Genomic DNA, 27,503 nt, shown 5'->3' with positions numbered 1-27,503 from the left:
TGACTTTCAAGCAATCTGCTAATTCAGACAATAGTGTTTCTTCCAAGTTCCTGTTTTATTTTGACCACTTCATTTGCAAAAAGACAGAAAGAACATGTTTCCAGGTTAGAACAGCGACATAAACCCCATCCGACACCTTTGGGAGGACCTGGATGAGCCACTTTTTATCAGCTACAATCAGAGCTGGACCTCACTAAACAAATCCCATCATCCAGGTTCCACATCTGGGCCTGAAACCAGAAGAGTGGAGGTGGATTTAGCAGAATAAGATGCTAAATATTCACACATCCACATACTTTTGGATGTTTTCACAATAAAGCTAATACATTGTTCAAAGATTTCCCCCTAAATGTTAACAGTCATTCCAAACAAAAAACAAAGTACCACGATGATCATTTCAAGACTGTTTACTTTATTTACATAAATATCAGGGTTCTGGAGGGGCTGCAGTCCCAGAAAGACACAAACAGACAGAACACAGTGATGAAGTGAACTAAACTGAGGAACTTCACTTCTTCTCAGGGGCCTTGTCGCCGGCCTCCAGTTTGGGTGCTGCCTCTTTGGGCTCTCGGTAGGCGGGAAACACCTCCCAGGGCGTGTTCAGGTCAAACTTCCTGAACTCCTGTGAAAGCTCCACAGGCTCGGCCACCACACGCTTCAGCTCGTCGTCGTAACGGACCTGCAAAGAGAGACGGGAATCAGCTTGTAAGGTGTCGCAGTTAAACTATACAAGTAATATTAGCGATTTCTGGTAAGATTTGGTGTTTTTGTAAGGATAGAAAATGAAGTTATGGTAGGTATAAAAAATGTAAATAATGAACTAGATGAGCCATTCTTGTCTCTGCATGCTCACAAAATTATGACTTTCCTTCAATCTTGTTTTGTATATTCACAGCTGCAGACGTCTCTCTCCCTAGCAATGTTTTCCAGCTTCTCCAGAAGAATCCTGAAGTGTCCCAAATGAAATATGCAATTCTCCAAGCGGGCTCTCGTCTACCCCATGTTCTCCTACATGGACCAACTCAGCTGGTTCCTGTCAAAAAGATGGAAGCGACTCTACTTCAAGCTTCCTCCAGATGTCTAAGCTCCTCCCTGCTTTTCTAAAACTCATTTATGAGCAGCTTGTATTCATAAGGTTGGACCACAGACCGACTTTGGTTCCCACTCTACTTTACTCTCACAGGCGTTTTTTCCAAATCACATCAGGCAGCTTTTTTAACCCTTTGATGCACAGTGTGGGTCAGGGTTAGTAGATTAGATTTGAGTCACTTTGACCTTTTAACAACACTTTTATTGCACATCAAAGGTTTAAATAAAGAAATATATCAACTGTCCATGACTTCATACTCTGCAGTCACAGTCATTTAGTTTGTGAGCATTTAACAGCCACATATGTGGTGGTGGAGACCAAAAACTTAGCAGAAAATAAAGTGTTTCCAGCCAGCAAGGAAAGTTCCCATGGCACAGGCTAACATTACCAACAAGTTCTAATAATGTTCTGAGAAACCTGTGAAATCTAACGTTCAAACAGTGTTTTAAGGGTATTTATCATTTCAAATAATGCTCCCATTAGCTGAGCAGAAAATAAAATAGAAAGTCTGAAGTGTAGCATTCAGAGGATGCTGTCAAAGTCACACATGAAGTTGCATGATGACAAAGTAAAAACATTCTTAAACCAATGATAAAAATGTTTTCAAGATGTTATTGCTGCCTCAGATGAGTAAAGCTTTTTAATAAATCTTATATTAACACAAAAGCTGAGGACCACAGATGTTGGTTAGAACGTAGATCAGCTGGTAAATCCAGAGTTTTGCCTTCCAGTTCTCCACTAAAGTCCAGTGTAACACCTGCATTCCTTCAATGTAAGAACAAGATCCTGAGATGCCTACAGTCATTTGCCTGCAACAAAAAAATATTTCTGAAACATACCTTTGCTTAAAAATGTGATAAAGTAAATATTCTTTCAAGAAGAATTCTTCCAAGGAAATCTCTTCATTTTTTTAAAGTACAGAAACGATCAATTTTCAGATTTTTTCTAAGGCTTGTAGGAACCCAGTTCTCATGAGCCTAAAATGACTAAAGGAAAAGAACAGGATCCATCAGAGTCTGTCTAACTGACATCCTGCCAGTACCACAGTATAATTATCTTCTGGATGAATCGCACACTGACAGAGCTGAATAAAGCCGACTGCTGCCAAAACTCACCTCTACGTATCCCGACAGAGGGAAATCCTTCCTGAAGGGGTGGCCCTCGAAGCCGTAGTCTGTCAGAATGCGCCTCAGGTCCGGGTGGTTGGCGAAGAACACCCCGAACATGTCCCATACCTGTTCAGAGTTACAGCTTTACTCTCAGCCTGTCTGCCCTGCTGCTGCCAGTGTGAAGAAAACAACAGCTTGGATGTCGGGTGTGACTCACCTCCCTCTCGTACCAGTTGGCAGCCATGTGGACGGGGACGGCAGAGTCCACCGGTGTTAGCTCGTCGGTGTACGTCTTGACGCGGATACGGGAGTTGTAGCGCAGCGACAGCAGGCTGTACACAATCTGGAAACAGGGACACACAAATGATCTCTATAAAAACATTTGGACAGCTTGTTGACTGAGATTAACAGAACGATGATCTGACATGTGAGTGAGACCAATAAAGACGACTGATGGTGTCCTGGTGAAGTCATAGACACCAGCACTGCTGAAAGGAATTTATGTTTATGGTTTTGATTGAAGTGTTCCTAGTCTGGTTGTTAATCCTTCAAACTGGAGTTTTTTCTTTAACTGGCAGCTAAACGTATGCTGGGTTTTACTTCTGAGAGTTGAACTGTAAAGGAGATCACCAACTCTAAAATAAGGACATTTTAAAGCAACAAAGTCATATATTTGAGACTTTTTTCACTGTTATGCTGGTCAAAGGTAGCTTATAGGAAGCCTAAACTATTTATTACCATTTGTGTGACATTTCTGTCTGCACATCCCAAACAAAAATAACAACAATGACTAAGCCTGCAGCACAATCCACTGTCACATCAGTCTCACTGTAGTTTCTGCTTCTGTAACGTCTCCTGACGTGCAGGTGTCTTAAAAACAAAAGGTTATTGCTACTGTACTTATTTCTGCTTCTCAACACCTTCAACAGCTGCATCAGTTAAGGTAGACTACTTTAAAACCGTGCTTTACTTTCAAAAATCTGAATAACAGCTCAGTCAGATCTGAACACACAGACATAAAGCACATTTCAGATTGAGGATTTTTTTTAAAAAATCAGATTTACTGCTGTACATCTAAAACATCAACACCATCCATCTTTTTTCCAGAACCACACACACATACAAAACTTCAGAAACTGTACACTTCCTTCAACTGAAGATATAAACAGATCATTAACATGCAGCTACACAATATATAGTCAGCCTTTCATGTATCTTCTTGCAAGAGTAAACATAAATCTATGTATGTTGACTAAGTCTTCATGAAAAAACTTGGTGAGTGCCTAACAATTTAATTCCAATTAATTTTATGTATAAAACTTCAGAATCAGGAGGTTCAGATTTCTCAGGCTCATAAAAAAAATTGAACTTTTGTTTTTTAAAGTTTGCTTCTAAAAGTTACCAGATGGCTGTATGTACACCTATTAACTCAGAGCAAAGAGGACCTGCTAACAGAAAAAGACCTGAATCCATAACAGCAGTACTCTTCTCATTTTCTAGGTTTATATGAGGAATAAAAATCTGAAATAAGCAAATGAACTGACAATGGTCTAGCTTTATGCTAACTGAGCTCCATCTGGGCTCATATCTGGCTACTTTTGCTCAGTTAAATCTGGAAAGTCTGGCTGCAACACTTGACAGATGTTTCATGTATTATTAGGCACACCGGGCATTAATTAGAACCGGGCATGATTGTAACACCATTTCATTCACTTCAGATAAAGCTGTGAGGAGCTTTGAAGTAAGTTTCATTTTTCAGTTTTAGACTTACATATTTATCTTGAGAGAGCTGCAGCCCAACACAATTTTCTCTTCACTTTTTGGATAAGTGAATGACATGAAAATCCCACCTAATTTCACAGGTTAAATGTGGCGTGACACGCAGCCAGGAGTGGAATGACAGCAGAGAAAAGGGCAGTCTGATACGTCACGCTGTAACATGACATGTTTGTGCGGAGCGACTGCTGTTAACAGCTACCTCGAAGCGGTTCTGTCGTGATGGGATGTCGACCGCCGTCAGGTCGATCATGTTCCTGAACTGGGCGTTGGTGTGATCCCTCAGGAAGGTCAGCATCGGGACCACGCCGTCAGGATGGATCATCACCTCCAGCTCATTATAGCACGTCACCTGAACAGAAACACAGTTTAAAGTCGTCTGCATGTTTCTGAAATATGGATTTAGTAACTGTAGCCACTTCACTAACTGTAAATCTGGTTTTCTGACAACAGCATAACAATAACATCAGCTGTGATTTACATACTGTCACCAAATAGCACATTGATGGATGCTCTCAATGTTTACTGGGCCCTTAAATGCATCTTCTTTTTTTAAAGTTATTTTTCTGGCCATTTTTGGCTTTATTTGACAGGTAAGTCGAGAGTCAGACAGGAAAGTAGGGAGACGAATGAGGGGGACGACCTGCATCAAAGGGCCTAAGCTGGAGTCGAACTTAGACCGCTGCGTCGGGGATTTCAGCCCGTTTATGGGTTGCCCGCTCAACCCATTGAGCTATCTGGGCCCCTCTAAAATGCATCCTTATCGAACTCTGTGCAAAATTATCAGCAGAAGAGAAGAGTAACCTGAGTGCTCTGGTACTCTTCTGTGCTTATAAACTGACCTGGACCTGCTGGATGTATTTGGGCATCATCTCAGCCACATATTCTCCAAAAGCTGCCAGCTGGTTGTGAGTGACGGCATCTTTGGGCCTCACAGTGGCTGAATGAAGGACAGAGGAGACAACACAACGTTATCCATCATGACACACACTGTACACAGTGAGAGTCTCAGAACTAAAGATCCATTTTCCTGACACAATTAAGAGGTCTGTCATTTGACAGCATTGAAAAGACTATTCTAACCATCTCGGTACAACATTTTTCTGTATGCTAAACCGAATAAATACATTTAATTTGCTCCACAGGCAGAAATAACATATTGGCATGTCCTTAACTAATTGCAAGAGAAAAAAAAACAAGTCTTTGGAAGATATAGTCATGCAGCAGACAGTATATGTACACAGTAGGTTCAGAAAGTCAGAGACAACTAGTGAAGACACTCCTAGTTTGCATTCGTTTTGAATTCAAAGTGGAAGCAGAAAACTTTTCAGCCTCAGTCAGGACACATGTCTCAGCCCGAGTTCCCCTCCTGACAACTGCAGTCACATTAATTTCACCCATTGTCACCCCAATGGTAAGTATGAATGCGTCTGATGTGTGCATGTGTTTTTTTAAGGTTATTTTATATTTATTCGTAATATTTTTTACAGTATTAACTCTTTTATTTCTGCACTGTGAATTAATGTTAGAAACATTATTTCATGTAACTGTGTACTACATACATTGCTGAATGACAATAAAGCTCAAACTGAAATCCTCTCAGAGCATTACTACGGCTGCACAATATTTAATTTCACCATCAACATTGTAATGTGAGCATTCACAACAGTCATACCACAGGAAGTGCAATCAAATCAAGTATACGCATCATGCAACCATTTGTTTTGCAGCTTGTAATTAAAAAAAACGAATGGCTTCCATTACCCATGAATAATCTACACATGAAGTCTGTCTGATAGAAAATAAAATACTCTGATATAAGGGTTATTGGATACATTAGGCACCTTTTCTTTCATTTTGTTTACAAGACACAGTTTGTTGACATGCAGGCTTCACATGTGCACAGCAAAAAGAGTGAGGACCACAATCAGAAAGCAACATTTGGTTACAATAAGAAAGAAATACAGAAATATTTTCGCTACAGAATATATAATGCTGATCAAAACCAGATACTGCAGTGTCAGACAGTTGTTGTCATCATGCAAGGCACAGTGTCTGACTTGTTTGATCACTTAAATAAGCACCACAAAGCTCAGTACACCGACCCCATAGCCAGATCTGCATGCCATCCAAAGACTATACTGTTTTGGATGCCGCTGCCAGTGTTAAAACACAAAAAAACGGTTACAGGTGACTGCTGTTATCTCTTTTCAAGCTTTTTTATATTCTATACAGATGTGCTCCCCTCCAAAACCACCAATCTCTCAACAAGGATGAATTCTTTCCAAGGACAGTATTCAAATCATCTGGTGAACAATCCTGTTATTATATCATACTGCAGACAATCCACGTATTAACAGTGACATGCTTTTTTATTTTGCGCAGCCCGATATAGAGCTCATGATGACATCTGAAACTGTCCGTAGTCCTTATTTTCTAATAAAGTAATTTACTCAAAATCATTAGAGTTGTAGGGTCACTGTAGCTCTGCATTTGCCCACTTTTGCCTTAAGGTTAATGACAGGTTACACGTATAGCTAGCAACATCATCCTGTATTATCATTCCTTTGCAGCATCAGTTGTTGTGTACTTACGGCTATTCTCAGTAGTGGAGCTCTGCACTCTGCTCTGCTGCTGGAGGAGACACGAACTTCTTGCAACTGAAGGGAAAAAAAAAACATTAGAAATGAATGCAAATGGAGAATAAACACATTACTGACACCTGAATCAACAGAGCTACACAGGAGCTTGCGTAACGTGAGGGGGAAAAAATCAGAATAAACAGAAAAGGCGTTTCCTACATTCACTAAAAATACATTTGCACGATCGTTTAAGTTCCCTAAATAAATTAATCTGTCAGAAAAAGCAGAAAATCTGTCCATCCTGCTGCCACTGAGCTCCGACCAGGCTAACGTTAGCATTAGCTAGCTCGAAGGTCAAAGCTGAGAAAATTGATGGTTAAAAACGAGACAGTGTCGGTTTTAACAGCATGTAAATAGATACAGCGTAAAAATAATACATACAGAGAACAGTATGTGTAAAAACTAAGGGGTCTTAAGTCAATTTACCGTTTAAACTCCTTCCAAGTCCTCCTCGGACAAACCGCATCAACGACGCCGCCATGTTTGCTCACTCGGCCGGTTTTCTTCGGGCGCAGAACCGACTGTTGGCGGTTTGTCGCCCCCTGATGGACCGGAGGAGGAGGAGCAGCTACCGTTTTATTGGGGGGTTGTTAACTTTCATAAGATAAGATGAGATAGAACTATATTAACCCTGAAAAAAATCTTGTGCCTCATATTGCTCCGAAAATGAAATTACATGACATGAGGCAAAATGAGGCATTGCACATGAACTTGAAATACTGCACGATTAAGAAATATTGTATATGAAATTAAAATATTGCACATTATAAACATTGCACCTAAAACTGCAATATTACACATCAAATTTTAATATAATTTATCATTTATTACCATTTGTTCATGCAGGCACATAGAAGAGCTCCAATGCAGAATAATATGCCTTTAAAATAATTAAACCCTTGAAGAAATTCTGCTTTTTTTTAAAAAAAAAAAAAAGAAGTGCTAACATTTGAATTAAATCAGATTTGAGTCTTACTTCTATTTTCAATTTGGTGCTTTATCCTATTTATAAACACATAAAAATAAAAATATATAAGGATAAAGGAATGCAATAAACAAAGAAAGCAAGTAAAACCCAGAGAAAAACTACATCACTAGAACAGCTTTCATACGTGTATACACACACATATGTTGGTTGGTAATGTCAAAAATATGGAAATAACGAAGCATAAACAGATTTTAATATGTCACAAATATTTATTTAGCATCATTTACAATGTTTTAAAGTTAGGAGGCACTGTAGGAAAATATGATACATGAAAATAAAATGTTTTAGCATAGCACACAGTAACTGTTTATTCACTGAAATGTTCCTGCCTTTGCGTCCAAACTGCAGCAAAGCTACAAGTGGAGTGTTTCATTACTAAAGCCACGAGTTAACAGTTTTGCAATGTTGCTTCTGTTATAGAACTTAGGCTAAAACAGGACGATGAGGATGGAATAACAACAACACAGAAGGGTTTCCACCGACTAACTTGTTTTAGCCCAAAGCACAGATTCAGAGCTACAATAACAATTTGATGTGATTTGATCGTCTGCTTTGCTCACTGATTTGTCATTACCACATTAAAACCCTCCACTTACAGTAAAACTGGTGAAATTGTGATTAAAAACACAGGCGTAAACAGTCGGTTTGACCTTTACTCTTCAGTTATGAGATGCAGGACTGACTGAAACCACAGCAGCTGTGTCTTTAATTGGGAGTCCAGCCGCCCGGCTTCAGTGGGAACATAATGAGGGTCTGCTCTCTCAGCTGGACTCTGCACACACCTGCTGGTAGTACGTCCTCAGCATCTCCAGCTGAGCCGAGCGCACCAGGACGTGTGGTCGAACAGATGCCAGCTTCTGACAGGCTTCCTCTGGAGTCCAGCAGTGCAACTGTCAGCAAAAAAAATAAAAAAACACGCTGTCAAAATGTAAAACCCTGAAACTCACAGACTAAACAGATGGAGGCAGCAGTGATGATTAAACCTGCACCTCCTGCCTCCCCCCTCCGGCAGTGAGAGTAATCGCACAAATACCTCGCCACTAATCGCTTTCTCATAGAGACTGGATTTCTTCCTCTCACCGCTTGGACATTTTCTGTACTTTTCTACCGTATTTCTAGTTGGTGAAGCCTCCTCAGTTTGTCACTGTGGTTGCTCCATCTTCAGCTTTGCTAGTTGACATAATACATACTGCTACCTGTGGAGGAAAAATTACTCTCCTTACGAAGGTATTTCCATGCAGTTGTTAGCTGAAGACATTCCAAAGTATCATAAAGGTTGCATCTGTCAACCACAGTCACCTTAAATCATCACGTTGATCCTATAGGTCACTTTAAATGAACTCTGTTCCTATTTACTTCTCCCAAACTAAGTCTTTGAGCACATATAGGCCTTCTCTCTCTCTCCCTCTAATATGGGCCCGAGAAAGGAAGACGCTGCAGAAGAAGCTACATGAGAGAGACAACTGCTCTCCCCAACCTGATCAAGGTTAGATATGGTGTAGTCTGACCTGCCTGAGCAGATTAGCTGCCCCCATGTTAGGCTGCAAAATATGGCATCCCTCCCAACCCAATATACACCCAAGGTCAAAGAGAGTCCTCAGATTTGATGCTGGCATGCTAACATCATGAATGTGCTGTTTTGTTGTATCACTTCTCCTGACATCAGAAAACCTTATTCTCAACCCAAAACATCTGATTCTCTGAGTGTCTCTGTGTCTGTCTTCTCAATAGTTCTTAGAATTCTGGAGGTCAAATCAACATCTTGGACAACTGTCACAATCATCAAGATGTTTTTCATCAAGAAGGTTTTCCAGCAGAACATCACATACCACATGTATGATTAATATCATTCACTTCACCGGTCAGTGTTCATAATGCTGTGGCTGATGGGTGTAAACCTCCAGTATAATGCAAGATAGAGCGACTCATCTGTCACTGATGAATTGAATTAGCACTGAGTGAATTTGTTTGGTGAGGGCTGAATGTAACAGACATTCATTTGTATTTAACGGCTAATTCATCTCCATTGCAGATTTTAAACATCTACATACAACACCCACATGGCTCTGCTCATACCACAACAGATACACATTAGTCTGCTGTAAATCATCACATTGTTTTTCATACCAAACACAGAAAAACACACAGTTCCCTAAATGTGCCTGACAGGCTGTGACTTTGCATTTTTTACTAGATACATTAGCTTGTTACTAATTGGGTTTTTACATTGTGTCAGTGATTATTGAGGAGTGTTGAGCAGTGTCACAACAAAGCACAAGATTTTTTTTGAGAATTCAGAAGTACTCACTGAGCTATGCTGATAGAAAGCATGTACAAATCAGATTTCTGCAGAGATGTAGGTGCACAACACAAGAACTGGCTTTGAACTCCAGATTTACATCATCATATTTATGCAGTTATTAAGAGAAGTTAACTTTACCTCAATAACTTAGAAACAACTTACAATGTAATTCCTGTATGAAAGCAGTGAAATGAAAGTATACTTCAAATGAATGCTGTTAACAACAGAGGCTGCTGTGTGTACGAGTAAAAATGTCTCTAGCAGGGGAGTGGAAAATCATTATTATCTAAAACACTGCATGGATGCAGGACTTGTAAAGTGAAACGTCCTGTATAGACCTTTAGAGACCCATCAGTGTTGGTAAACGTCTGATGGAATTTGCTGCAGTGTGTTCATCAGCATTTGTTGTTGTTCGTGCTGGAATTAGGTGATCTCCTCTGCTCATATTCCTCTATATGTGATGAGGAACAAAATGATTCACAAAATATTGCATCACTGTAATGCTAAGCTAATTCTTTATGAATTTAATCCAAAGCAAGCACTGAAATGCTTGCTGTTTCTCAAATTAAACCAGATAACTCTAGTATGTGCACATTACATACTGTCCAGTTGCTCCACTGTTAAGTTCTGCTTTTTGTGTTACATCAGCATAATGTTATCACATAAATTCATCTGTGAAATTTGCATACAAATGCTAAATGGTAGAAAACAAGAGAGCAACTGATTTCCACCCACTACCTTGTTACATTGTATTAAATTGCATTAAAGTGCTTCTGTTTATCTGTTGACTCAGTTTTTCTTTTCAACTTAAAGCTGATGTTGACGCCGCAGTTTAAACAACAGGTGATTAAATCACAGTGTGCCCTCCTCAGCTATCAACTGACCCGTATGAGGTACGCAGCAGCTAACGTAGCGCTGCGGGATCGTCCGGCCTTGCAGTGGACGTACACGCTGGTTCCCTGCTCTCTGTGCTGCAGAGCGAAGTTCACGCCTTTGTGGAGGTTCTCCAGACTGGGAACGCCGGTCAGATCCACGGTGCTCAGCCTCAGCTGCTCCACACCAGCCGCCTGCCACTCCTGCAACACACACCAGAGAAATCATTTAGCAGGGAATACATGAAGCATTAATCTATTTACAGTGGTAATAATCAGCGTGTGGCTCTAACCACGGCTGATTTCAGGATGCAAGAACATTGCATTAATCAATTAGAGCCTCATGGGACGTTAAGTCTCAGGCCGAGGAAGTATTTCAGCTGATTTACATTTTCGGTCATACGCAGAATACAGTAATAGAAAACAACACTTTAAACATTACTTGCAAACCGTATTAAGCCAATAAAACAATATATCTTGCTGCAGTGCTCGCTACTTTAAATTTATTACACACATCACATGTCTATGCAAAGAGCAGTAAACTCACCTCGGCTGAGTTGCAGAAATATTTGGTCTCGTACGCCTCATTCATGGTGATAACACCATGAACATTTTCTGTTTCTACCAACTGCAACACAGGAAATAACAATCAAAACCTGATTACATACTGTCAATCACAGGATTACTTAATGTGTTCAGGATTCAAATAGCTTCCAAATGTAAGACTTTGATATTTTGCAGTGACCCATTTGATTCTGAGTAACAGCAAAAACTCACAATTGTCTTCTGAGCAGCTACCAACAGTAGCAATTACAATACTGAGTACTGTATTGTATTTGAGGAAACGGAGGTGACACTGCAACTATTCCTGCATGATTGATCTAAATTTTATGAGCTCTGTCTAATTTATGATGTGAATTGCATCATCCACAGACGGACACAGACGGCAAAATTGATGAATGTTATCAAAATGAAAACATATAAATGCTACAAAACAAACAACAAAAAACTTGTAGAACAGTTTTGTAAAATAAAAAATATATATATCTAAAATAATTTTAATAAGATATTGCATATTGTACAAATGTATCTAACTAATTTAGATTAGGGTTAAAATCTCAACAATATTATGTTATAGAAATTCATCAGACCTAAATATTAAAGCTAATTAATTAATTAATTAAATAAATAAAATCATAACTTTCTATTAAATAATTTTGGCTTAGCGTTTTTATTTTTTCTTTATGTATTAATTCAGTTTTGTTTGTTGATACTTTTCCAAATTTTCCCCAGTGAAATTGGGTTCTATAATAACAAAATTACTTAAAAAAATAATATATATTTATAATAATTCAGTCAGCACCACCAGCACCGCCCCTCTGGTGAGCAGTTTTCAGTAACGTTATCCGGTACAGCAGGTGTGCTAGCAGAAAATGCTAATGTTTAACAGTCGGTGTTCGGTGTTACCGGACAAGTCCGGTGTCTCTCTGACCTGTTTGGTCATCGACCTGAACGGCAGCGCTCCGAGAATCACCGTCTCGTCCACTCGGTCAAACCACCGTCTGGAGGTAATCTTCTCCATGACAACATTGTAGGCTAACGTCGGGTAGAACAGCAGCCGCGCTAACGCTCCGGACATGGCGGCGCTATTTGTTAACTAATGAATTTAAAAAAATAATAAACAGTGGATTCGGTTATCTTCTCATCACGCCCGTCAGCATGTGTTCTTCTTCTTCTGGTGATATTTGTGGCAGACGTGTTCTTCTTCGTGGATGGATTTCAGGTCCTCTTCCGGTTTGTTCCACTTGCGCCAGTGTTTCAAAATAACTCTGACTTCCGTGTTAAAAAATTAAATAAAATTTTTGACTGAAAACCTCAAATGCAAAAAGAACTAATTCGAAATCAGCATAGTTATTATTATTATTATTATTGTGAATTTAATAATAATAATAATAATAATGACTAATTTAGCAAACATAAAAAATTACAAAAATAAATCTGAAATCAGTTGCCGGGTTTTATTTTTGAAATGAACTTGAGCGTATTTCTGCAGTATCAACCAAAATAAACTTGAAAACCATTTACATGTGTCTGAAGATTCTCTGTCATCCAGGTCATCAGCTTTAATATATATATATATATATGTGTGTGTGTCTGTGTATATATATATATATATATATATATATGTGTGTGTGTGTGTGTAACACTTCCAATTCTGCATTAATATCCACTTTCTTTACTCTTGGTTTAATTTGTTTGTCATTGCTCACAGTCCCTTGTAAATAAATAAATAAAAAAACTCCATAAAAATCTAAACCAAAATTGTAGGAAATAACCTAATAATGTTTCCAAAAATGTGAAAAAGAGATATGGAATACTGGTTTGGAAAAATTAGATCTAAAATGTGAAACAAATAGTGAAACAACTGTAAGCCCACTTTTGGACCACTCTGTATAGAAAAACCAGATAATGCCAGTAAATGTTTAAACAGTGACTAAATTAAAGAAGCTGAATGTTTCTGTGCGTTACTTGTTAACCTTAGGACCTTTGGCTGTAAATTATTAGCTGGTTAAAAGGTTTATTTCACCATTACCTTTTTAATAAGTGACTATAAGTAAACAATTAACGAGCAGTTTGAGTTTTTCAGACCACATTAAAATATTACCGGAATTTAAAATGTTGCATTGAACCACCTCACTGACAGCTTCATTTCAGAAACAATCTGCTGCAGTTTCATGCAAAGCTCATCACAGTAAAATGGTACATTTATTTAAGGCCCCATCAGGTGGAATCTAGGCTCATAAAAACTAAAAAGAATTTTAATTGATGTCATCACTTAGAATTTATTGGCAATTTTCTTACTGATTTGATCAAAACATATAAATCAAATGAGATTCATTCACACTACACAGTCTGGATGAGAGTGAATTGGTCAAAATGCTGAAAAAGCAGCTGGAGCACAGACTTTAAAAGATACTGTACAAGTAATGAACATGTATCTTAAGGTTGTGCGTGTTTTTCTAATTCTTTATGGCAACACAAATATCCCTAATATCAATATGGATATTGTTGTTTGCAGTAAAATCTTAATATTTTAACCATAAAACTGTGAATCTGTGTTCCCTCTTAAGAAATATGTCCATCTTTTCGTGTAGAAAATACATTTATTATATTCTGACAAGCTTTTCCAAATCAGCCATGATTCAGAATTCGTGCAATTTAACTATATTTCAACTAGTATGAAGCACCAATATATATGTTCTAACTAAGGAATCATAACGGTCTTTGTGAAACAGTCGAGTCTCTACGTAGAAACAGCAGATAGAGAAATATATACACAAATACACAAATTTATAAAAAGCTGATTAGGAAGGAACAGTGTGAGTCAATTAAAATAACACTAGGAATTACAATGCATTTTCTAAAAAGGAAAAAAACAAAAGTGCAACGTACTCATAATACATTTGGCCTATAACCCCGGATTGCATAACTTCAGAAAGCTAAACTTTCTTTTGTTTCGTTTTTAAAAATAATGTGCAGTAAAAGATACAAACATCTCAGTAATAGGCAAAGAAAGCCAAAGTAGTGTTAGTTTAACTTATGATACAAACATATTTGTTTCTTCTGCAGACAGGGATAAACAGACAACTGGTTACTTGTCCCTTGTTTATCACTTAAGTAACACTTTATATATTATCACCTTCATGTACATGTAAAAGCAGAGCAGTGATGGGTAGTGATCCTTTCTGGTCCTAAATGAGGCCAGAAATTCATTGGAGGGGCTGCGATATTATGAGCTGATGCAGACGTGTGAGGAGGTCAGAGGTTGGAGGTGGTGGAGTTCAGGACGTCGTGCTGGATCTTGGTGTTAGAGGCCTTGGACAGGTCTCGCTGTGGAAACAGAAGAGCAAGCTTGAGATTGATCTCTCAGTGTGACGATGCGACAAACAAGAACTTATCGTTCACTGGTCATTACATGTGACACTGTGAAGGCTGTTAGTGAGAATACGTGAAAACACAATCAGACAAACACAACAAAGTGTGTAAGAACCTGCTGCTTCTGTAAGCTGGAGAGCAGCAGCATCGTGTTAGTTCAGGCAGAACATTGAAGTAAAGCTCATGTTGGCTGAGTTACTCGTGGTGTTTTCTGTACAATGATTGGCTCATTCATGGCTGTGTCATCAGTGACATTCTAGGCTGCAGTGTCCAGGTCAGCTGGTAAGTCTAAAGGCCAATATGCTCTCATACAATCAAATTTTCAATACTTGGAGAATCTCTGGTATTACTTTCATAAGGAGAAAAGCTCTACATGAAGCTGTCCAGGATTGGCCCATTATTTTTGGCAGCAGAAGGAACAAACTACCTGTAAATACCTCCACCTTTTCACAATTTTGAACTGGTCCAGTGTGATGGAGACTGTTTGCTCCAACTTACCTAAAGTTTACTGCATGTTTATTGAGAGTCGGCTACAACTCCACTGACATAATTTCAAAGAAGTCGTCGGTGTGGCTGCAGTTTGGCTAAAAAGTTGAGTGTAAATTTTCCAGTTTGTGTATCAGTTCTACAACTCCAAAACAGCTAACTTCTTTGTGTTTTATTCCTCAGTAGTTGTGTGCTGGACGATCAGTTGATAGAGTCGTGTTTCAGCAATTACATGAATTATAGGCAGGTGACCGGATCTTCTCCGAGTATAATTTCAATATAAAATAACCACATTCTAATGAATATGCAGCAAATAGTAGCTTTTAAACATGATTTAGAATTCACTCATGTTAATAGTACTAGCAGATAGAGAACCCTGTGGCCCGTACAGTTCATCTACAGATAATGTTGACATTTTTTACTCTGTGACCAATCAACTTATTAAAGACTCGGTACAATTTCTGCTGAACAGGATTTTCTTGGTTTAACGACAGCTCTGGTAACATCCAGTCTTTTGCAGCTTTTACAACCAACCACTTAAGTCTCTTATATCACTGTCACTCTCCTAATTATATTCACGCTAATGTTTGCTGCCACAGTTTCCTCCACCATTCAAACCTCTGAAACGCAGTGTCAGTTTCTGGGATAAGAATGTTGCATTTAGAAAAACATTGCATATTAGTGTAAAAAACACTGAATGAGGTGAATGAGGAATTGATGAGGGCTGCAGCAAAACAAGCTGGCTCAGTTTCTGCCATGATGGATTGATGTCACATTGTGTTGGCTAATCAAAGTACACTCATGGTTCCCATTTTGTAACATGAACACTGTAATTGTACTGTTCAGCTCATATTATTTTGGAAGAAAGACAGCAAGAGGAGTTTCCAGAGTTCAGAATCATGTCTGAAAAGCGATCAAATTATCTGCATTTTGAACTGAACTACCTGGATCATACATATTATGTCACGTGAATATCAAACTAAAACCAAGCCTTAGGTTTCTTAGCAAGAGAAATGTTCTTTTTGATTAGAGGCATGCACTTACTGCAAGCAGCAGGGATTAGTCAGGATTAGAAAATGTTTTGAGATTCCAAACACACCTTGACTGAACAGATTCAGTGTTGACCAAGTCCCTCTAAAATATAAATTTAAATAATGAGCATCATCCTAATGAATTCACTGGAATGTGTTGTTGCACAGAAACGAGGAAAAAGAAGCGGAGAAAACGCATTAGAAACAAAAGTGTAAATTACCACAAACTCTGAATATGTGCTGGCAACAGAGGCTATGCTGAAGTTACGCTGTGGACTAGCAGCGGTCAGCAACGCACCACTCAGAGGTGTTCCCTTCAGCTGGGCCTCGTTCTCCTTGTTGCAGCCCTGCAGTCTTGGGTGGGGGGGTTTACCGCCACCTGGTGTCCGTGAAGCTGGAACCTGGAAGGAAACACGTCAGACATGTAAGATCATGTAGTAAAGAAGGAATTACTTCACTCCCCTCCATTATTGAGCATCAGAATGAAGTAATGAATCAGAATAAGAAGAAGAATTGACATATTCACTGGTTCACATCCAGCAGATACTTCAGGAAAGTGACATGAAAGGAAAAAGGGAGCGCTGCAGCAGTGTTTTCATCTGAACAAATTCTCAATGGTCCACCAATCAGACGTGTTACTTTTATTAAGGTTAGAAACATTCCAGGATGAATCCGTTACTGTCAGCAGCAGGAGGAACGGACTACCCGTGAACACTCCACTGTTTTTATAACTTTGAAAGGATCCAACATAATGGAGGCTGCCGGATCAAAGTTATTTAACATTTCTGGTGACTTCACTCTCAATCAGCTTCAAACTGACTAACATAATGTCAAAGACGTTGTTGGTGTGGTTGCATCTTGAATTTTCCTTAGGATTAATAAAGTATCTCAAACAGATGGAGAGTAAACTTTGCAGTTTGTATCTCATCATCTAGAAACAGCAGCTAATTTGTCTGTATTTTATTCCTCAGTAGTTTTTGTACTGGAATCCACAAAAGATAAAGTTGCATTTTCAGAAATCATATGAATATGGGCAGGTGCACAATGGAGCAGCAACAATTATTCCATTAAGTGATTAGTTGTTAATTTAATTAATTGGCAACTATTTTGATGATTGATTAATCCGAACATTTTTTTTTTAATTCAGAATGCTCTCCAGCTTCTTAAATGTGAATATTTTCAAATGTCTTTTCTCCTTTATGACATTAAACTGAAATGCTTGGCTTGTGGAAAAATCAAGACATTTGAGGATGTCATTTTCTGGCATTTAATAGACCAAACAACTACTTTAAAAATGTAGACAATAGTAAGATTAATTGACAGTGGAAATAATCTTTAGTTGCAGCCCTTCTGCATGCTTGTCTGTTTCAAGTCTGTTATCACTTCAGTATTAAATAAGCAGGTTAAAATGATTGAATATGATGCAAACACTGACTCTTTTTGCTAAATTAGATTCATTTAGGCAAATAAGGCTGCAGGTAAAGTGCATTCTAGGGCTGGCCTGAATAGCAATTTCTGGGCTCCGGATTAATGACGAATATCCGAATTGGTTCGTGACAAATATTCAGATCTCAAAATAAATATTCGCATACCACCATAATGACTGAATATTCAGATATTCGGGTCCAGCCCTAGTGCATTCATTATAATGTGGCACAATAAGTTCAAATACAGATTACATACAGATTGTTTTCCTGCAATCTATCAATTCTTGGCACAAGAGAGTTGGTACAATTTCAGTCGACCAGGATTTTCTTTGGTAAAATACAGCCTTAGAAAACTGAACGCCCAAACACCAACTTTCTCTTCCTCTCCTTTGGCTCTTTCTTTCGGTTTGGTGTGTTTGGAACTTAAACTTTCTTTGACCTTAAATCGAAACCAACCTTATTAGCTGAGAGGGGAGGGCGGGGCACAGGAGAGCGACACACTGTTCCTCCATAGACGGAGCGCATGGTGCTGTTAGAGGTGCCACTAGACATGCTGGAAGTTGCATTACACTGATGGGAGAGACAGGAGGACGGTTAGTACTGAAGAGACTGCACTTTAATGAAGCGAGAGTTTAAACTATATCATTAACAGTAAACCAGAGACTCAGCTCTTACCAGTTTTCGTGTTTTATTCGGCGTGTTGGAGCCGAGGAATCTGCGTTTGGCCGGAGTTCGTACTGCTGTTCCGTACAGCATGTCCTCCTCAGTCTGTTTGTTCTTCTTAAGGTGCTGTTAGGATTTGAAAAAGAGGAAGTGTCAGCACATTTCGTAGCAGCTGCGCGGGCTAAATTAAAAATACAACGCATCGACTTGCTCACCCTTTCTAGTTTCTCCTTCTCCTTCTCTATTCGGTGCAGCTCCCACTGCTCCTCCACATACTGCAGAAACTTCTGGCCGTTTACTAGAAACTCCCGGCTTTGTTCACTCTCCCAGGTGTCAATCTGGGCTTTTAATTTCTTTTCCAGCTAAAAAAAACCCCATAGATATACACATGATGTTATACTTCCTACAAGATGCTTTCAGTTTAGAAAGTAGCATACAGTTTTTATGCCTTACCTTTGGCAGGCTTTTATGCAGCTCAGACCTCTGTTTCTCCTCTTTTAGAAGATTCCCTCCTCTGTTGGTGAACCTTGTCGGATCTGTTGCTTTTTTCTATGAGTCAAAAAGACAAGAGTCCATCTAATATGCAACAATGTGACCAGATAAAATGAATAAATTCATGGGTGTAACAATATAGTCAGAGTTCTGCTCCTGCTTGACCCCACTCAGCTTCATTACTGATAAGTGCTTTGGGAATAATAATTGTCCAAGTTACAGTAACAATAACAATTTGACATTTTATTTTAAAAGGGGAAAACACATTAAGTAAAGTTGTGCTTCAGAATAAGAAAATCATTGAGTTCCAGCTCCAGCTCCATCAGCATCCCACCCTCCATAGTTTATACTTTATGCTGTGATGTTACAAGAACATTTCATAGCTAAAGCTTAAAAACGTGTCAGCAAACTTAGACTTTCCTGCAAATATTGGTCTACAGTGAGAACAGCACATGCAAAACATTGTGTTTCTACATATTTTAGTAACATCTTGATCTCTCATCTGAAAGTTTCTCAGCAGAAACCTGTGACTGTTGTGCCACAAGACTGTCTGAATAATCTTTCCTTCTGAAAAATGGATCCATAGTTTGTTGCATCGTCACTGTCCAGTGTTTTTATGATGACATTAAATTGAATCATTCTACCTCACTGACACTCATTCCGGTTCTCACTAAGTCCTGGTGTTTCCTATCACGTACAATTATGCTATTATAATTATAAAAACAGTCGCATTGTTTCCAAAAACGCTCCCAAATGTGGTTTATTGGCTGGAGTCCAGACTTCTGTTGGTTATTTAAACCAGTGTTTCTCAAAATTTTTAAACCAAATACCACCTCAGAAAATACTAGGCTTTCAAAGTACCACCATTATGACCAAAGTAAAAAAAATAATAATACAGAAACGTAGCCCCAATAAACGTTTAATTTTGTCAGCGACAGTTTGCAAAGGCATAACACTAGAACTGGCCTCCAGGCCACACAACTGTCATACACCAAGGGGCAACCATCCCTCTGTTTCTCTCTCACATGCACTCTCTCTCTCACTCACACACACTTATACATACAGGACTGTTTGAACATGTTTAGACTAAAGACAGATATTATAAGCTGACCAGTAGCCAGCAAGTTGGTGAGTTATGTTCACTTACACACCTAATGTGAAGGGTGTCCCTTCCTACGTGCGCACAGTCCAGCAAAGTCCGGTCCGGACTTTAAATTGTCCGGCATATTTTTTATTGCCAGTGCTTCCCGATGTATGCTGCAATGTGTCCACCCCATCTGGGCTGCCACCTCGCGAACTCGGGCTGCTTCACCACTGTGGTGACCAGTCATAGCCCTGGCGCCGTCTGTGCACAATCCGACACACTTGCTCTCCCTGCTCTGCACACTTTTCCCTAATTGCTCCTGTTCCGAGCCACGTTTGTAGAGTTTTTGAACCTCTCATTATACCTCTGAACACTGGCACGACATGGCGGTATGTGCGCGCTCCTCCCTAGCTTACTGAACGTGACCACGTCCAACACAACATTTAAACGGAAAAAACTTATTGTGACTTACAATTAATTTGACATTTTTATTTTAAATTATTAGCTATATTTATGGTAGTATTTTTTGACGTTTTTGAATTTTTCATTTTCAAAGAACATATGTGTATGTGTGTATGTGTGTGTGTGTGTGTGTGTGTGTGTGTGTGTGTGTGTGTGTGTGTGTGTGTGTGTGTGTGTGTGTGTGTGTGTGTGTGTGTGATTCCTCAGCGTACCTCTAGACGGACCTCACATACCACCAGTGGTACGTACCACAGTTTGAGAATCGCGAATTTAAACAATAAATAAATCCCAGCTGAAACCGGACAAAAACCACAGCAATTCAGTCCCATGATCACAGTAAAGAAAATCTGTGCATGTTAGGTATTTTCTTTCCATATTTATTTTTACTTTTCCTGCCACATGTGTGTATTTGTATTTTTCCAACTTCCATCATTAGCAATCTAAAAAATGCCTTTTCATGAAGTAATTGCAGCTGATTCTTACCAATTAAATTTCGACAGACTTTATTAATCCTCAGAGGGAAATTCTATAAAAGCCTAACTGGCTTTAACTGGACTGTTGGACAGGAGACGTTTTGTTTCTGTCCCGTCTAAATCTACTCACCTCCAGCTCGAGGAAGAGTCTCCAGCTTTCTTCCCATCTGTGAACCCCGTCAAAAAGCTCTTTGTGATCCTCATAGTGCTGCTTCAAGCGCAGGATCTCAGCATCATGCAGGCTCAACAGCTCTTCAGTAAAATCCTCTGCAATAGGGAGGCACATTTTCAGCAAAAAAAACAAACAACAAAACTCTAATATGACTGATTCAGCTACTAATAAATGCCAAACGAGAGAACCCACCACTAAAATATGGTGCAAAATCCTGTCGCTGGTCAATGCTGAAGAAACACTTTTCCCAGAACACAGCGATCTCGGAGCGGATGGCTTCTGTGACGTTTCGGATATTTAGCAGCTTGAGCTCCTCCAGACGCTGCACCTCGGCTTGTAACTGAAGAGGAAAAATAAAGTGTAAACTGATCTGCAAAACACAAACTACGGCACCAGAAGTCCTGGGAGTTCTAGAGGAAAAAAAAAGAACAGATGAAGCAGAAAGTCAGCAGCATGGAGATGAGACATTTGAATGTTCTCACTGCTTCCAGGTTCCTCTTCCTGGATGTGACCATGTGTTCGTTGAAGGCCTCCCTCTCCTCCTGGGGAACCTGCAGTCGGTCCCACAGCTGCTGGATCTTCTCTCGGTGACTCTCACATGACGCCTCCATCTGAGCTTTGCGTTCCTCCAGCTGTAAGATCAACATGGCAATAAGTGGTGTCAGTCAGCCGCAGCGTTCAGCTTAGTCGCTTATGAGATAAAAGCTCCCACATTCAGAGTCAACCTTCAAAGCCCAATTAAAAGCTGTGCTCCCGTAAAAAGCTGTATGCTAAAAAGCCGAATGTAATGTTGTGATCTAAAAGTCCTCTTGCCTGGCAAAGAAGCAGTTTGAGTGACGTTATATTGTCTCTGGAAAGGCAGAAAGCGTCCTCATCGTCACACACGACGTCCTTCTCGAAGCTGGTCTCAGGGATGTGGTCCAGCTCCTGCATGTGCAAAATGATCTGCTTCTTGACGTCCATGAACTCAGCATGACGCTTTGCCTATAAGGATGACGCAGAACACCGGTGGGTCAAGCAAAGATTAGGCCGTTTATCTTAAAGGTTTGTGGCCCTCTGCTGTGATCTGCTGTTCACTGTTACTAACCAGACAGGTGATTTAATGTCCACAATAGTAACACACAATTACAATTTTTAGGAAGGTGACAAGACAGTTTGAAGTAGCTTTTTACTAAATGACTTACAACTTTTTGCTGTAAAATAACTCTCAGCAGCAGCAAAATTATGAAGCACCAGCCTTCAGGAAAACTTTCCTGGTTTCCTAAAGTTGTGTGATTACATTACAAATAGTCTATATTTATTATAAAGACAATGATAAAAGAAGCAGTTCCGGGTGATCTTTATCTATTAACGTGAATTTGTCTCTCCCTGTGTCTCATTTGACATAAAAGCAAGTCAAACAAGACAAAAATTACTAAATTACAGCCTTTTAAATAAACCAGAATCAGAAAAGCCTTTAATGCCAAGTGAGTTCGTGCACACACACACACACACGGAATTTGACGTGGTATATTGAGTTGCAGTCCTCACCATCAAGCAACAACAACAGACAGTAAAAGAATAAACAGACAAATCCCAATCTGAGAATTTCTAAAGAAAAACTGCTATAAATGATAAGTATAAGAAGTACTGTGCAAAGGTAAAAAACACCCGCCAGGTGAATAAAATGTAACTAGAGAATGGATTTTGCACAAACTAAGAAAAGCAGCTTTTCATTCTTTTCAATCATCCATTTTCATCTAATCTAACAACCTTTGAAAGTAGTTCACATACTAATGACAGGTTTAAATTTTACCAACCAAACAGGAGCACGTGATCTTCCTTTAAGTTAAAAAATAAAGTTTCCAAAAGGGGATTACTGAGCCCTGTATAGGAACCAATATTTAAAAACTTCATTAAACCAATCTCTCTTTATTTCTGTCACAGGGCACCACTGCTGATGTCACATCACTGACAAATGCACTATTATCGCTCTCTAACTGTTTTGGCTCCTTTAATGTGTTTACTGATTCAGCTACATGTGTACTTTTCACTCTTTTGTCATGTTTAAGAATTTATCAAGAAAGGAAGATGCTGTACACTGTGTTCATAATTTATTGATCATTCTTATGCTGGTAGGATTAATTAATTGTGACACTGAGCTCCATCTTCTTTTCTTGAGATGAAAGCGAAACCTTTCAATGCACCTGCAACTGAGACGTTTGAACATGTAAATATCTGCTTAAATAAAATTTTCCAGAACAAAATGTTACACATGTTGATTATGCTCATAATCAAATCTCACAGCATACACCTCCTCATGAACAGCTGGTATGAGTGAATTACCACAAGTTTGTGCAGTTAAGACAGTTTGGTGAATTCAATTCAGTTCAATTTTACAATTAAAATAATCTCAAAAGGCTTTACAGAACCCTGAACCCCCAGAGCAAGCCCTAAGGCGACAGTGGCAAGAAAAAACAACAACTCCCTTTTATCGGGAAGAAACCTTGAGCAGGACCCAGCTCATATGGAGGGACCCATCTGCCACCAGCTCTCAAACAAGCCTCACAGAAGGCTCATCGTGTTACACAGCAGTTTGTGCCCATCTGCCACACATAAATAGCTTTTCTCTTCATTTAGTCAGAATAACAGAACCATGCAGATGTAACAAAGAAAGAGAGCTCTTACCTTCTCTGCATTCTGGTTGGCGATGTGCTGGCGAAAGTTCTCCAGCTGTTCCATCGACGGCACAGAGTCTGGAGCGATGCCGTATGGGATGGAGCACATGATGTCGACCAGGTCCTGGTCCTGCTCCAGCAGAAGCTTCAGCTGCTGCATCCGCTGAGTCTTCTCCTTCAGCAGAGCCTCCACCTGTGTGCGGATGTTCTTCTCCTGCTGCAGCATGCTGATGCCTTCCTCCTCCTGAGCACACAGAAGAAAACAATGACTCGTCTTCACTGAACACTGATTGGGCTGTTCAGCACCAAACAGTCAATAATTACAAAGACTGAGATGCAGAAACGTAAGTTATACAGTTTCCAAATGAATACATGGTGAGTAGGCAGGTTATTACTGTAGAAAATGCAAGAAAAATGGTCAGCCTCATTTTGCTAGTGCTGTAAAAAAAATGTACTGTGAAATATGAGACTAATCATCCTCCTGTCAAGGAGGATGATTAGTCTGGTGTTTGGACTCTTAATTCTCCTGACTAGATTACAGCTTCAGAGCTAAACACACATTTAAGAGTACAGAAAATGATGCTGTTACCTCAAACACAGGGAGCTGAAGTTCCAAGCAGAGTTTCTCCATGTCTGTCTTGCACGTCTGAATGCTGCTTATGAGCTTCTTCTTCAAAGATTCCTCTTCTTTGATCATCATGTCCAGAAGATTCTGTTGAGTAAATACAGTAATTAAAATGAGTGTATGCAAATAGATGCATGTGTACATTTTGAAATTCTCACCAACATCCAGTAACTGTTTCGAAATTCTTTAAAATCCCACCATATATGTAGCATCAGCCACAGAGTTTGCATTCTGGTTGGAGTACTGAAGCTAAACATGTCTAATAATGTCGCTTCATTTATGAAGAACCGCTGTTAAAACATAGTGCACGTCTCCAAATTCACAGAACTTGTCACAAAGTACTTGAAATCAGCTGAAATGTTAAGCATTGCAAAACATTGCTGCATCTTTTTCTCCACCAGTCACAGCTTTTCCTCGAGTGGAAACAGGTACTTATAATATCAAATGTCAAAAGACTGTTACTCATTAGAGAAGGTTTCCAAAATGTACATTTCTAGATAACAGCATTGTTCATATCATTAGCTTGTAAATTCAAAGTAAGTACTTGACATAGATAATTTGATGTGCCTGTAATAATGCAAAAACAATAATCTACGATTGTATTTCATTTATTGATATTCCACACATCCTATCTGTGAGACAACACAGTAGGTTTCAATATCAGTTCCATAAATTCAACACCCATAAGTAACAAAACACATGAAGGACTACAAAACAAAACAGTCTATAATATCTTAAATTTGACTTAAGTTCAATCATTCAAATCAAAAACCTGTCTACTAAGTTTTACTCTGTGGTAAATTCAGCATTAACACATGTGACAGAGGCAACTGACGCTTTTATCCAAAGCGATGCACATCTGAGAGTAGATACAACACAAACAAGGATCTAGTGAGGAGAAAACAACCTGGATAAACGCCATAAAACAAGTTCAAGTATTCAAGATTTTAAAAGTTGCAGACAACCAGATCGGTGTTAAACATTTTAGGCTCAATAACTGATATCAGCCTAAAAAATATCAAGCTCCAATCCAAATCTGAAAACTACAATAGAAAAGTTTTGTTGATTCAAGACCAGACGTATCATAATGTAGTATGTTAATGGCATAGAAGCTTCAAATATTCTCCTGTAGCCTAGTTTCATTGCTATCTTATTAAAACCAGGATTGTTTTCCTGCATAGTTGTGAGTAGTTACTTTTGTCGTGCTGCTTTTAGGATTATGTCTGTTCTTATTTTTCACATTGTAGCACAGCAAGGTCAACGCTTTAAGAGGAATGAAAGGTATTTGATCATGTCCTTCACAGTTTTTAAAAATATTATTTTAAAAGCTCAACAGGAACATGTAATTTGCATGTGGTTTTGAGTTGGATAAGCTGTCTATTTAACCAAATTTGTGGTGTTTCTTCAACAAATGAATGACCTACTTCACTTGAGCAAATTTGCATTATTTTTGTGTAGAACCCTCCCACTGATCCTTCTGTCTGTCTTCCTCTCAGATTTACATACAAATGAAAACCCATTCAACCATGTCAAATTTGGGATAAAAGTTTAACTTCTGTGTCCCTCTTTGCACCTGCAGGTTTTACTGTGCATATTGTGGTCAGATCATTTCTTTATCCGCATCTATTATTATTATTTGAGTGTAAATGTGTTTGTTTCAGCCTTATCTCCCAGTCCTAGTCGAAACCCAACTGTTGCATTTACTGACCTGACAAAGCAGCAGCGGGTTCACAGTCATCAGAGGTAACATTAGAGACATGGAGGTGTCTGTGTGCTCTGTGGCCGTCTCACCTTAATGTGGTTCTTGACTACATTGGTTCTCTGCAGTCTCTGGTCCTCTGGGATGCCAATCTCCTCCCAGATGTCCTTCAGGTGGCACAGCGCTTTATTCAGGCACGACACAGCCTCTGCTGCGAGCACCTCGCTACGGGGACGGACAACAGGTGGTAGGAACGATTAGACAGTTTGTCAATAAAGTGCTTACATCAATAATTTGGTTTCAAAATCAAACGTAATATAGAGCAATTCAACCATTTGAGCTAGCTAACCGATGTTGACGTTACTTTAGCTAACAGTTAGCTATTCGCTACTTTATCTAACGTTAGCTAAAATCACCGGTCGTTGTTTAATAAACTGTGACTCCATCTGAATAAGAGCTTTCATCTTACCTTTTTCTCATTCTTAAATCCCAGACTCGTTCTTAATCACTGGCAAACAGTTTAAAATAACCGAAACTTGTCACAGAGACAAGCTACCGACCGTCGCCTCTCCGCTGCTCTCACTGCGGTCCGTTTGTTCACAGTTCAAACTACGCGTACAGCACCACTCTGCTCTCTGATTGGCTCGTTCTGCGGGTGCGCTTGTGTTGTAAAACCACAGTGGGGAGGCTGAGTGCCGTCCGTTGGTCATTAATGATAGCCGCCCATCGCTGGACGGCTCATAATTTAAAACAAACACACTAGTTTCATTGTGGGTGCGGTGATGTAGCAACAGAATTCTCAGCATGTTACAATGGCGCTGTTAATTATAGACGTATGAAGTCACAGCAGACCAAACCACCGAAAGTAATTATATAGAACCAGAGATGGAAGAAGTAACCACATACTTTACTAGAAGTATCAATGAATCAGTGTAAAATCACTTCATTAGGAGTAAAAATCCTGCATTAAAAACACATCAGTAAAAGTACATGGCAGCAAAATGTAGTTAAATTATTTAAGTAAAAGTCCTGGTTTGATCCCTCTGATTGATATATTATATAAAACATGAGATAAGTTTAATAGAAGAGGAAAAAGTTAATACACAAACCTGTTTCCGCTTTCTGGACTTTTTCTCTGATATTTGCTGATAGTTTGGATCATCGGAAAATGTACTAGAGAAGCCCAAAAGTTTGGAAACTGCTGGTTTATTCTTAAACAGTGTGTTATACCTTTTTTTTTTAGCAGCTCTAGAAAATGAAATCTTTTATTTGTGGTTGATTCTAACTTTAACCCGTTTTCAAAGCCATCCTGCCCTATAAAATGGAGGAATAATAAGACAAAAAAAAAACTGGATAACTTGTAAAAATGTAAATGGAAAAAGTATAAAAGTTGTATTATCTAATTTGTAAATGTGCATCTTTAAAAACCCATTAGACAAATGTAGTTGACCTCAAAGCACAATATTTTTCTCTGAAATGAGGCAGAGTCGAAGGAGAAAGTAGCATAAAAATGGAAA

The 27,503-nt window shown here is 39.1% G+C and overlaps 3 protein-coding genes across 8 annotated transcripts; all 3 read right to left on the bottom strand.

Moving 5' to 3' along the window:
• Positions 1–391: 391 nt before the first annotated feature.
• ndufs3 (NADH:ubiquinone oxidoreductase core subunit S3) lies at positions 392–7,164 on the bottom strand. 2 transcript variants are annotated; one of them, XM_022194819.2, is made up of 7 exons: positions 7,044–7,164; positions 6,570–6,635; positions 4,818–4,915; positions 4,178–4,327; positions 2,417–2,542; positions 2,206–2,325; positions 392–679 (listed from the first exon to the last, which is right to left on the bottom strand). In XM_022194819.2, the coding sequence occupies exons 1-7, from the start codon at positions 7,096–7,098 to the stop codon at positions 509–511; spliced, it is 786 nt and encodes a 261-aa protein (XP_022050511.2). In that variant the 5' UTR covers positions 7,099–7,164; the 3' UTR covers positions 392–508. The 2 variants fall into 2 exon arrangements, with proteins under 2 accessions (XP_022050511.2, XP_022050512.2); XM_022194820.2 differs by lacking the exon at positions 392–679 and adding an exon at positions 716–1,033.
• A 630-nt stretch (positions 7,165–7,794) lies between these two features.
• On the bottom strand, positions 7,795–12,594 carry ptpmt1 (protein tyrosine phosphatase mitochondrial 1). The gene is made up of 4 exons (XM_022194821.2): positions 12,272–12,594; positions 11,327–11,407; positions 10,792–10,983; positions 7,795–8,495 (listed from the first exon to the last, which is right to left on the bottom strand). Exons 1-4 carry the CDS (start codon positions 12,416–12,418, stop codon positions 8,367–8,369), a joined length of 549 nt encoding a protein of 182 aa, XP_022050513.1. The 5' UTR covers positions 12,419–12,594; the 3' UTR covers positions 7,795–8,366.
• A 1,329-nt stretch (positions 12,595–13,923) lies between these two features.
• Positions 13,924–27,467, bottom strand: prc1b (protein regulator of cytokinesis 1b). Of its 5 annotated transcripts, none has more exons than XM_022194822.2 (15): positions 26,456–27,467; positions 26,079–26,211; positions 24,252–24,374; positions 23,673–23,906; positions 21,819–21,989; positions 21,488–21,637; positions 21,198–21,345; positions 20,964–21,100; positions 18,776–18,871; positions 18,538–18,684; positions 18,335–18,448; positions 18,116–18,229; positions 16,454–16,633; positions 16,301–16,335; positions 13,924–14,670 (listed from the first exon to the last, which is right to left on the bottom strand). In XM_022194822.2, exons 1-15 carry the CDS (start codon positions 26,464–26,466, stop codon positions 14,622–14,624), a joined length of 1,842 nt encoding a protein of 613 aa, XP_022050514.2. In that variant the 5' UTR covers positions 26,467–27,467; the 3' UTR covers positions 13,924–14,621. The 5 variants fall into 5 exon arrangements, with proteins under 5 accessions (XP_022050514.2, XP_022050517.2, XP_022050515.2 ...); XM_022194825.2 differs by having other exon boundaries at positions 16,531–16,633; XM_022194823.2 differs by lacking the exon at positions 16,301–16,335.
• Positions 27,468–27,503: the final 36 nt, after the last annotated feature.

Source organism: Acanthochromis polyacanthus, chromosome 2 (assembly GCF_021347895.1).
Source record: "Acanthochromis polyacanthus isolate Apoly-LR-REF ecotype Palm Island chromosome 2, KAUST_Apoly_ChrSc, whole genome shotgun sequence".
NCBI lineage: Eukaryota > Metazoa > Chordata > Actinopteri > Pomacentridae > Acanthochromis > Acanthochromis polyacanthus.
This window is presented reverse-complemented; position numbering and strand designations above follow the sequence as displayed.